We start from the raw sequence: 12,151 nt of genomic DNA, 5'->3' as shown, positions 1-12,151 counted from the left end.
ACTGGCCAGCTTATTTATACTAGGAGTTTCTCCGCCCCCCTCATTGGGGAAGTTCATACTCCCATAGGATTGTGGGATAGTCAGTAGTCCCCAGCCAATCGTAAGTAGGCAGGTTATAACATCCCTCCCCCCCAAAGTCCAAGGAATCCACCGAAGACCCTGGCGAAGGAAGGCGTCAAATTCGTTTGGCCGCAGGCCGGACGCCATTTGCACGCGGCGCTGGATCAGGCGGCGTATAACGAGATGGAGACCGGCGCTTCCGTGATGAACGGCGCGGTTGTACATCCACGGCCTGTGGACCCGAGGATTCCTCCTCTGATTCATCCTGTGTCTCCATCTCGGAGTCAGAGTCTGCTGCCTCCGTCATGTCAGCGTCTCTATCTCCATTCGGTCCCGTAACGACCTGCGCAGGCTTCGAGTGAGGCACCAGTGGAAGACTTTGAGGACTACCTTCCCTTGTCTCTGGTCTTTGCGGCTGTTGAAATGAGCTCCGGGGGCGGGGAATCTTTTGCGGGGATGATCTTCTGGACCGGACGTGGTCTACATGTTTTCGCTGGAGACGACCCTGGGCTTGCACCTGGTAAGATATAGGGCCCGTTTGGCGAAAGATTACACCAGGAACCCATTGGGCACCACCAGCAAAATTCCGCACGAATACTGGGTCACCGGGCGCAAACTGCCGAATCGGACGATGCCGAGACAATCCCTGTCCCTGCCGTTCTTGTGTGCGGCGTACTTTTGCGCCAATGTCCGGGAAGACCATACTAAGGCGGGTGCGAAGTCTCCGGCCCATTAGGAGTTCTGCGGGAGCGACCCCAGTCACTGTATGGGGGGTGGTCCTGTACGTAAACAAAAAGCGAGCCAGTCTCGTGTCCATTGATCCGGAAGACTGCTTCTTTAGGCCTCTTTTGAATGTTTGCACTGCACGCTCTGCCAACCCATTTGAAGCCGGGTGGTAAGGGGCAGTTCGGATATGGCGGATGCCGTTCATCTTTGTAAACCTAGCAAACTCCTCACTCGTGAATGGAGTGCCATTATCCGTGACCAGCACCTCGGGGTACTAAATGATAAACGCATCTTTTCAATTGTTGAGCAGGACGTTGTCCCCTGCATCTTATGCACCTCCAGCCATTTGGACTGGGCGTCAATTAGTAGAAGGAACATGGATCCCTGAAAAGGGCCTGCGAAATCTGCATGTAAGCGTGCCCAAGGCCGCCCTGGCCATTCCCAGTGATGTAGGGGCGCGGCCGGCAGAAGCTTCTGATGCTCCTGGCAAATGGAGCAGTTTTGGGCCACCTTCTCAATGTCGGTGTCGAGGCCTGGCCACCAGACATAACTCCGGGCCAACATTTTCATCTTGGTCATGCCCGGATGCCCATTGTGCAAGTCTGATAATATCAGCTCCTGGCCTTTTTCCGGGACAATCACACGCGTCCCCCACAAGAGGATGCCGTCTTCCACGCTGAACTCTGACAGCTTGGAGGAAAATGCCCGCAACTCGCCTGGGAGCTGTCTATGCTGCCCACCATACTGGACTATGTGCCGAACCTTTGACAAGACTGGCTCTGTCTGGGTCCACTCACGGATCTGTGATGCTGTGACAGGCAAGGTGTCCATAAAATTTAGGGTTGCAACCACCTCACTGGTCGTGGGGGTCGACATGGGGCCGGTCGATAAAGGCAATCGGCTCAGTGCGTCGGCATTTGCTATCTGCGTACCTGGTTTGTGCTCCAGAGAATACTCATATGCAGCAAGCAACAAAGCCCAGCGCTGGATCCGTGCAGAAGCAATGGGCGGTATTGGCTTATCCTCTCTGAAGAGTCCCAGCAGGGGCTTATGATCAGTCACGATAGTGAAATGGCGGCCGTACACAAACTGGTGGAAGCGTTTCACCGCGAAAACCACTGCCAGGCCCTCCTTCTCGATCTGCGCGTACTTTTTCTCCGCTGCAGTCAATGTGCGGGAGGCGAAAGCTATCGGTCGCTCGGCCCCGTTCTCCATCTTGTGGGACAGGACAGCTCCAATACCATACGGGGATGCATCACATGTGACGAGCAAAGGCTTTCCCGGATCATAGTGGGTTAGTAACCCAGACGACGACAATTGTTGCTTTACCCGCTGGAAAGCGGTTTCTTGCGGCTGACCCCAAACCCAGGTGTGATTTTTCTTTAGCAGAAGGTGCAACGGGGCCAGCGTAGTTGCCAGATTGGGGAGGAACTTCCCGTAATAGTTTATGAGACCGAGAAAAGAACGAAGATGCGAAGTGTCAGTCGGGGTGGGGGCATGTTGAATTGCACGCACCTTCTCTGCGACGGGGTGCAGACCCTCGCGGTCCACGCGATAACCTAGGTAGACTACTTCTTTTGCCTGAAATACGCACTTTGTGTGACGTAAACGGACTCCAGCCTCCGAAAGGCGTCTAAGGACAGCCTCCAGATTTTCCAAATGCTCTTGCTCCGATGTCCCTGTAATCAACACGTCATCTAGGTAGACAGCCACACGTGGTAAACCTCTCAAAATGCCCTCCATAACACGTTGAAAAATTGCGCAGGCAGAGGATACTCCAAAGGGCAACCGTGTATATTCATACAGGCCCCGGTGTGTGCTAATTGTTACATATGGTCGGGAGGCAGCGTCCAGCTCCAACTGCAGGTAGGCGTGACTCATATCTAATTTTGTGAATGAGAGTCCACCTGCAAGTTTCGAGTAGAGATCCTCGATGCGAGGCATTGGGTATCGGTCGAGTCGGGAAACTGTATTCACTGTAAGTTTATAGTCGCCACACAAGCGAACTGTCGCATCTGGCTTCATTACTGGTACAATAGGTGCTGCCCAGTCAGCAAAACGGACGGGCCTGATAATACCCAAACTCTCCAAACGAGTGAGCTCCCCTTCTACCTTCTCGAGCAAAGCGTAAGGCACTGGGCGCGCCCGGAAATAGCGCGGCGTGGCTCCTGGTTCAACTTGGATACGGGCTACGGCCCCTTTTATTTTCCCCAAACCAGGCTGGAATACCTCTGGGTATCGTCCTACCACCCCAGTCAACCCTCCAGAAACTGTTTGGAGGATGTGCTGCCATTGCAACCGCAAATGGCGCAACCAGTCCCGACCCAACAGGCTGGGCCCATGGCCACGCACTACGATAAGTGGGAAACGCCCCTCCTGGCGTCCATAGACAACAGGGGTCATTGTAGTTCCTGCAATGTCCAGTGGTTCCCCCGTGTAGGTGGCCAACCTGGTCTGTGAGTCAGTTAATGTAAGGGTCTGTATACCCTGCTTGATGCGGTCGAGTGTCCTCTGGGCGATCACGGAGACTGCTGCGCCAGTATCCAACTCCATCTCCAGCGGGTGGCCATTGACCCGTACTGTCACTTTAATGGGGGCCACACGGGGAGCTGCCACACAATGCAGCTGCAGGCAGTCGTCCTCCGTCTCCACGTCCTCAGGAGTGGTCGCCGCAGGTTCATCCACATGGAAGGTACGGCCTCTGGGCTGGTCCCAGTTACGGCCCCTGGGCTGGTCCCAGCTTCGGTCGGAACGACGGCGCCTCTGGCGCCCCCAGGACCGCCGTCCGCGACGGGGTCGGCGCCTACAAGTCTGACACGGACATGGCTCCTCATCCATTGGCTCTGGAGAAGGCTCCCTTCGGGGAGGAATGTCCGATGGCCACTGGCGTCGGTCCGGTCGTTGCCTCGCCCAAGGTACCGCAGGAGTGCGGGGCGACGTTTTTGGGCGGAAAGGGTTGCGCCCCAAGGCATGCACTTCCATTCCCTGTAGCTCCTGTACTCCTCGCTCTGCGCTCTCTCGGGACAAGACTATTTGTATTGCCTGTTGAAAAGTCAATGTTGGCTCCGCTAACAACTTTCTCTGGGTTGCTGCATTGTTAATACCGCAAACCAAACGGTCGCGTAACATTTCTGACAAGGTCTCACCATAGTCACAGTATTCCGCAATCCCGCGTAGCCTGGATAAAAAAATCGGCAAGGGATTCTCCAGGGGTCCTCTCAGCGGTATTAAACCGGTAACGCTGGACTATCGTGGACGGAGTTGGGTTAAAGTGTTGCCCCACTATATTCACAAGTTCGTCAAACGTTTTGGTGTCCGGCGCAGCTGGGTACGTAAGGCTCCTAATCACCCCAAACGTATGCGGCCCGCAGGCGGTGAGCAATATGACCACCTGGCGCTCGTTTTCAGTGATATTGTTTGCCCGGAAATAGTAACGCATCCGTTGTGTGTACTGGTTCCAGCTTTCCAGCGCAGCATCAAAAACATCCAAACGTCCGTACAGAGGCATGGTATAATAGAAAACAACTTCCAACCTGTATCCAACAAAAATCCAGGGAGGTGGCTTCAGCAGTGTAGACAGCTATTCACTTTTACCTTCGTCGCCAGTTTTGTAAGGGCCACGAAGAATCCAGCACGAGTTTTAAGGATACAAAATAATAACGTTTATTTACTATAACAATATATATATATATATATATATATAACAGTAGCAGTAACTTCCCTTGCTTCCTTCTCCTTCCTCCTGGTTCCTGAACTGGCCAGCTTATTTATACTAGGAGTTTCTCCGCCCCCCTCATTGGGGAAGTTCATACTCCCATAGGATTGTGGGATAGTCATTAGTCCCCAGCCAATCGTAAGTAGGCAGGTTATAACAATGGTGAACAGACTTGTGGGAGTCGGGAGGTGAGTTACGTGCCATAGAATTCCCAGCTTTTGACCTGCTCTTGTAATAACATTAATAATAATAATAATAATTGCTTATTGTCACAACTAGGCTTCAATGAAGTTACTGTGAAAAGCCCCTAGTCACCACATTCCGGCGCCTGTTCGGGGAGGCCGGTGTGGGAATTGAACCCGCGCTGCTGGCATTGTTCTGCATTACAAGCCAGCTGTTTAGCCCACTGTGCTAAACCAGCCCCTGTAGCCACAGTATTTATGTGGCCGGTCCAGTTCAGTTTCTGGTCAATAATAACCCCCGGCATGCTGATAGTGGGGGATTCAGTGATGGTTATAACATTGAATATCAGGGGGAGATGGATAGATTCTTCTTTGTTGGCAATGCTCATTGCCAGGCACTTGTGTGGTGCAAATGTTACTTGCCACTTATCAGCCCAAGCCTGAATATTGTCCAGGTCTTGCTGCATGCAAGAACCTTCCTTCACTGAAAGAGTTTCCACTGATCGCAATCTTCCTCAGGAGAAGCCTTGCAGATTCATACTATTAAAAGTGACATTGTTTTGTGGCGGATATTCATTTTTGTTTAATTCTAACTCCCTTTGCTCTTCACCACCAGTCGTCCAATGACATTGCACAGATACAGGAGTTACAACGTCAGTTGGAAGAAGCTACAAAGGAAAAGCAAAGTTTTGGGGAAAAGGTAGGAGACTTTAACGCCGATGTTGGTGACCTTAGGGTTGGTTTTAGGTGAATGAATCAAATTCTGAGATCAGATCCAAGCATTTATTTTTGAGCTGTAGTGGAAAGATAGCTGCTGTGCCTACATTGTGCAAATTGACCAGAGCTACTGTCTTAGATTGCCTTTGAACAATTGCTTGTAACCTTTATGCTACGATAATGGATAGATCTGAAATGAGCTGCACATTGTCATAATATGCACCCATGCACATCATGAGGTAAAAACAGGCAGTGACAGACACTCAGGTTAGCCAATCAACATACAGGACAGAACACAACCAATCACCAGACAGAACACCAGAGGGGGGCTTCCAACTATAAAACACACGAGGCATCAGCACTCTGCCTCTTTCCACTGGTGACAACTGTAGTGACAGTCAGGGTGTGCATATCAAACAACACTTTCTACACGTGGATCAGAGCTAGCCTGGTCTAGTTAGTTAGAGTTAGTACACTTAGAGTAGTAGAGTGTCAACCCACAGCCAGCTGTGCGCATTGTCACAGAAGTTCAATAAATTGTATTGAACCAACGCCTACGTTTGGTGTCTGCTTTACTGTTCATCTGCATCCTGTTGCAGTCCGTGTTACCCCAGGGTGAATAACACAACACACATTATTTTGATACTCCAGCAGGGAGTTAATGTCTCCTGAAGATCAAAGATTAATGCATTATTTTTTTTTAATAAATATTTTATTGAAAATTTTTGGTCAACCAACAGTACATTGTGCATCCTTTACACAATATTATAACAACACAAATAACAATGACCTATTTTATAAACAAAAAATGAATAAATAATAAATAACAAAAATGAAAACTAACCCTAATTGGCAACTGCCTTATCACAAGTAACACTCTCCAAAAATATAATTTAATAGTCCAATATATAATTATCTGTCGCAACGACCTATACATATTATACAGTATATATTAACAACCCTGAGAATCCTTCTGGTTCCTCCCCACCCCCCCCCACCCCCCCCCGATCCTGGGCTGCTGCTGCTGCCTTCTTTTTTCCATTCCATCTATCTTTCTGCGAGGTATTCGACGAACGGTTGCCACCGCCTGGTGAACCCTTGAGCCGACCCCCTTAGAACGAACTTAATCCGCTCTAGCTTTATAAACCCTGCCATGTCATTTATCCAGGTCTCCACCCCCAGGGGCTTGGCTTCTTTCCACATTAACAATATCCTGCGCCGGGCTACTAGGGACGCAAAGGCCAAAACATCGGCCTCTCTCGCCTCCTGCACTCCCGGCTCTTGTGCAACCCCAAATATAGCCAACCCCCAGCTTGGTTCGACCCGGACCCCCACTACTTTTGAAAGCACCTTTGTCACCCCCATCCAAAACCCCTGTAGTGCCGGGCATGACCAAAACATATGGGTATGATTCGCTGGGCTTCTCGAGCACCTCGCACACCTATCCTCCACCCCAAAAAATTTACTGAGCCGTGCTCCAGTCATATGCGCCCTGTGTAATACCTTAAACTGAATCAGGCTTAGCCTGGCACACGAGGACGACGAGTTTACCCTGCTTAGGGCATCTTCCCACAGCCCCTCCTCGATCTCCTCCCCCAGCTCTTCTTCCCATTTCCCTTTTAGTTCATCTACCATAGTCTCCCCTTCGTCCCCCATTTCCCTATATATATCTGACACCTTACCATCCCCCATGTCTTTGAGATCACTCTGTCCTGCACCTCTTGTGTTGGGAGCTGCGGGAATTCCCTCACCTGTTGCCTCGCAAAAGCCCTCAGTTGCATATACCTGAATGCATTCCCTTGGGGCAACCCATATTTCTCGGTCAGCGCTCCCAGACTCGCGAACTTCCCATCCACAAACAGATCTTTCAGTTGCGTTATTCCTGCTCTTTGCCACATTCCATATCCCCCATCCATTCCCCCCGGGGCAAACCTATGGTTGTTTCTTATCGGGGACCCCCCCAAGGCTCCAGTCTTTCCCCTATGCCGTCTCCACTGTCCCCAAATCTTCAGTGTAGCCATCACCACCGGGCTTGTGGGATAGTTCCTTGGTGAGAACGGCAATGGGGCTGTCACCATAGCCTGTAGGCTAGTCCCCCTACAGGACGCCCTCTCTAATCTCTTCCACGCCGCTCCCTCCTCCTCTCCCATCCACTTACTCACCATTGAAATATTAGCAGCCCAATAATACTCACTTAGGCTCGGTAGTGCCAGCCCCCCCCTATCCCTGCTACGCTGTAAGAATCCCTTCCTCACTCTCGGGGTCTTCCCGGCCCACACAAAACCCATGATGCTCTTTTCAATCCTTTTAAAAAAAGCCTCCGTGATCACCACCGGGAGGCACTGAAACACAAAGAGGAATCTCGGGAGGACCACCATCTTAACCGCCTGCACCCTCCCTGCCAGTGACAGGGATACCATATCCCATCTCTTGAAATCCTCCTCCATTTGTTCCACCAACCGCGTTAAATTTAACCTATGCAATGTGCCCCAATTCTTGGCTATCTGGATCCCCAGGTAACGAAAGTCCCTTGTTACCTTCCTCAACGGTAGGTCCTCTATTTCTCTACTCTGCTCCCCTGGATGCACCACAAACAACTCACTTTTCCCCATGTTCAATTTATACCCTGAAAAATCCCCAAACTCCCAAAGTATCCGCATTATTTCTGGCATCCCCTCCGCCGGGTCTGCCACGTATAGTAGCAAATCGTCCGCATACAAAGATACCCGGTGTTCTTCTCCTCCTCTAAGTACTCCCCTCCACTTCTTGGAACCCCTCAACGCTATCGCCAGGGGCTCAATCGCCAGTGCAAACAATAATGGGGACAGAGGGCATCCCTGCCTTGTCCCTCTATGGAGCCGAAAATATGCAGATCCCCGTCCATTCGTGACCACGCTCGCCATCGGAGCCCTATACAACAGCTGCACCCATCTAACATACCCCTCTCCAAAACCAAATCTCCTCAACACCTCCCACAAATAATCCCACTCCACTCTATCAAATGCTTTCTCGGCATCCATCGCCACTACTATCTCCGTTTCCCCCTCTGGTGGGGCCATCATCATTACCCCTAACAGCCTCCGTATATTCGTGTTCAGCTGTCTTCCCTTCACAAACCCAGTTTGGTCCTCGTGGACCACCCCCGGGACACATTCCTCTATTCTCATTGCCATTACCTTGGCCAGGATCTTGGCATCTACATTTAGGAGGGAAATAGGTCTATAGGACCCGCATTGTAGCGGGTCCTTTTCCTTCTTTAAGAGAAGCGATATCATTGCTTCAGACATAGTCGGGGGCAGTTGTCCCCTTTCCTTTGCCTCATTAAAGGTCCTCGTCAATACCGGGGCGAGCAAGTCCACATATTTTCTATAGAATTCGACTGGGAATCCATCCGGTCCCGGGGCCTTTCCCGCCTGCATGCTCCTAATTCCTTTCACCACTTCTTCTACCTCGATCTGTGCTCCCAGTCCCACCCTTTCCTGCTCTTCCACCTTGGGAAATTCCAGCCGATCCAAGAAGCCCATCATTCTCTCCCTCCCATCCAGGGGTTGAGCTTCATATAATTTTTTATAAAATGTCTTGAACACTCCATTCACTCTCTCCGCTCCCCGCTCCATCTCTCCTTCCTCATCCCTCACTCCCCCTATTTCCCTCGCTGCTCCCCTTTTCCTCAATTGGTGTGCTAGCAACCTGCTCGCCTTCTCCCCATATTCGTACTGTACACCCTGTGCCTTCCTCCATTGTGCCTCTGCAGTGCCCGTAGTCAGCAAGTCAAATTCTACATGTAGCCTTTGCCTTTCCCTGTACAGTCCCTCCTCCGGTGCTTCCGCATATTGTCTGTCCACCCTCAAAAGTTCTTGCAGCAACCGCTCCCGTTCCTTACTCTCCTGCTTCCCTTTATGTGCCCTTATTGATATCAGCTCCCCTCTAACCACCGCCTTCAGCGCCTCCCAGACCACTCCCACCTGGACCTCCCCATTATCATTGAGTTCCAAGTACTTTTCAATGCACCCCCTCACCCTTAGACACACCCCCTCATCTGCCATTAGTCCCATATCCATTCTCCAGGGTGGGCGCCCTCCTGTTTCCTCCCCTATCTCCAAGTCTACCCAGTGTGGAGCGTGATCCGAAATGGCTATAGCCGTATACTCCGTTCCCCTCCCCTTCGGGATCAACGCCCTTCCCAGCACAAAAAAGTCTATTCGCGAGTAGACTTTATGGACATAGGAGAAAAAAGAGAACTCCTTACTCCTAGGGCTGCTAAATCTCCACGGGTCTACACCTCCCATCTGCTCCATAAAATCTTTCAGTACCTTGGCTGCTGCCGGCCTCCTTCCAGTCCTGGACTTCGACCTATCCAGCCCTGGTTCCAACACCGTATTAAAATCTCCCCCCATTATCAGCTTTCCCATCTCTAGGTCCGGAATGCGTCCTAGCATCCGCCTCATAAAATTGGCATCATCCCAGTTCGGGGCATATACGTTTACCAAAACCACTGTCTCCCCCTGTAGTTTGCCACTCACCATCACGTATCTGCCCCCGTTATCCGCCACTATAGTCTTTGCCTCGAACATTACCCGCTTCCCCACTAATATAGCCACCCCCCTGTTTTTCGCATCTAGCCCCGAATGGAATACCTGCCCCACCCATCCTTTGCGTAGCCTAACCTGGTCTATCAGTTTCAGGTGTGTTTCCTGTAACATCTGCCTTAAGTTTCTTAAGGTGTGCGAGTACCCGTGCCCTCTTTATCGGCCCGTTCAGCCCTCTCACGTTCCACGTGATCAGCCGGGTTGGGGGGCTTCCTACCCCCCACCCTTGTCGATTAGCCATCCCCTTTTTCCAGCTCCTCACCCGGTTCCCACGCAGCTGTATCTCCCCCAGGCGGTGCCCCCCCGCCCATCCCCTCCCATACCAGCTCCCCCCTCTCCCCAGCAGCAGCAACCCAGTAATTCCCCCCTCCCACCCCCCCCCCCCCGCTAGATCCCCCGCTAGCGTAATTACTCCCCCCATGTTGCTCCCAGAAGTCAGCAAACTCTGGCCGACCTCGGCTTCCCCCCGTGACCTCGGCTCGCACCGTGCGACGCCCCCTCCTTCCTGCTTCTCTATTCCCGCCATGATTATCATAGCGCGGGAACCAAGCCCGCGCTTCTCCCTTGGCCCCGCCCCCAATGGCCAACGCCCCATCTCCTCCACCTCCCCTCCTCCCCCCATCACCACCTGTGGAAGAGAGAAAAGTTACCACATCGCAGGATTAGTACATAAAACTCCTCTTTCCCCCTTTTTAACCCCCCTCTTCGCCCCCCACATTCGCCCCACCACTTTGTTCAAATGTTCTTTTTAATAACCCGCTCATTCCAGTTTTTCTTCCACAATAAAAGTCCACGCTTCATCCGCCGTCTCAAAGTAGTGGTGCCTCCCTCGATATGTGACCCACAGTCTTGCCGGTTGCAGCATTCCAAATTTTATCTTCTTTTTATGAAGCACCGCCTTGGCCCGATTAAAGCTCGCCCTCCTTCTCGCCACCTCCGCACACCAGTCTTGATAAACGCGGATCACCGCGTTCTCCCATTTACTGCTCTGAGTTTTCTTTGCCCATCTAAGGACCATTTCTCTATCCTTAAAATGGAGGAATCTCACCACTATGGCTCTGGGAATTTCTCCTGCTCTCGGTCCTCGCGCCATCACTCGGTATGCTCCCTCCACCTCCAACGTACCCGCCGGGGCCTCCGCTCCCATTAACGAGTGCAGCATCGTGCTCACATATGCCCCGACGTCCGCTCCCTCCGCACCTTCAGGAAGACCAAGAATCCTCAGGTTGTTCCTCCTTGCGTTGTTCTCCAGTGCCTCCAACCTTTCCACACATTGTTTCTGATGTGCCTCATGCGTCTCCGTCTTCACCACCAGGCCCTGTATGTCGTCCTCATTCTCGGCTGCCTTTGCCTTCATGACCCGAAGCTCCCGCTCCTGGGTCTTTTGTTCCTCCTTTAGCCCTTCGATCGCCTGTAGTATCGGGGCCAACAGCTCTTTCTTCATTTCCTTTTTGAGCTCTTCCACACAGCATTTCAAGAACTCTTGTTGTTCAGGGCCCCATGTTAAACTGCCACCTTCCAACGCCATCTTGGTTTTTGCTTGCCTTCCTTGCCGCTGTTCTAAAGGATCCACTGCAATCCGGCCACTTTCTCCTCCTTTTTCCATCCGTATCCAGGGGGGATTCCCTTCTGGTTTACCGCACAGTGTTTTTAGCCGTCAAAATTGCCATTGGGGCTCCTATCAAGAGCCCAAAAGTCCGTTTCACCGGGAGCTGCCGAAACGTGCGACTCAGCTGGTCATCGCCGCACCCGGAAGTCAGATTAATGCATTATTAAGGGCACAACCAGTGACACCATTCATGACGGCATTAGTGTTGAGATGTTTTTTTTAACCAGTAAAATTGGGACACATCTGCCACCTTTTTAACCGAGTCGTTATGTGACACATTGCTGGAGCCTGAAAAGGGCAAAGGAATTACGTAAAGTAGGCCAAGTCAACAATAAACTGCTTTATTTAAAAAACACCAGTCCTCAAAGATATTGAGGTGTACAAAATTATGAGGGGCATAGGTAAAGTGGAGAGGAAGGATGCTTCCCCCTTAGCAGAGGGTTCAATATCTAGAGGGCACAGATTTAAGGTGAAGGGCAGGAGGTTTAGAGGGGATTTGAGGAAAAATGTTTTCACCCAGAGGGTGGTGGGAATCTGGAACTCGCTGCCTGAA

General features: G+C 51.5%; 1 protein-coding gene across 4 annotated transcripts in view; it reads left to right on the top strand.

Annotated features, from left to right (window-relative positions):
• LOC140391704 (unconventional myosin-XVIIIb-like) overlaps nucleotides 1–12,151 on the top strand; it is a 546,871-nt gene that overhangs the window by 421,836 nt on the left and 112,884 nt on the right. For all 4 annotated transcript variants that reach the window (XM_072476590.1, XM_072476756.1, XM_072476499.1 and 1 more), the window contains one exon: nucleotides 5,300–5,383. In XM_072476590.1, coding sequence (XP_072332691.1) covers nucleotides 5,300–5,383 — 84 coding nt within the window. The remainder of the gene's footprint in view (nucleotides 1–5,299; nucleotides 5,384–12,151) is intronic.

Source organism: Scyliorhinus torazame, chromosome 1 (genome assembly GCF_047496885.1).
Source record: "Scyliorhinus torazame isolate Kashiwa2021f chromosome 1, sScyTor2.1, whole genome shotgun sequence".
NCBI classification, from domain to species: domain Eukaryota; kingdom Metazoa; phylum Chordata; class Chondrichthyes; order Carcharhiniformes; family Scyliorhinidae; genus Scyliorhinus; species Scyliorhinus torazame.
Note: the sequence above shows the minus strand (reverse complement) of the source record. Positions and strands in the feature narration are given on the sequence as shown.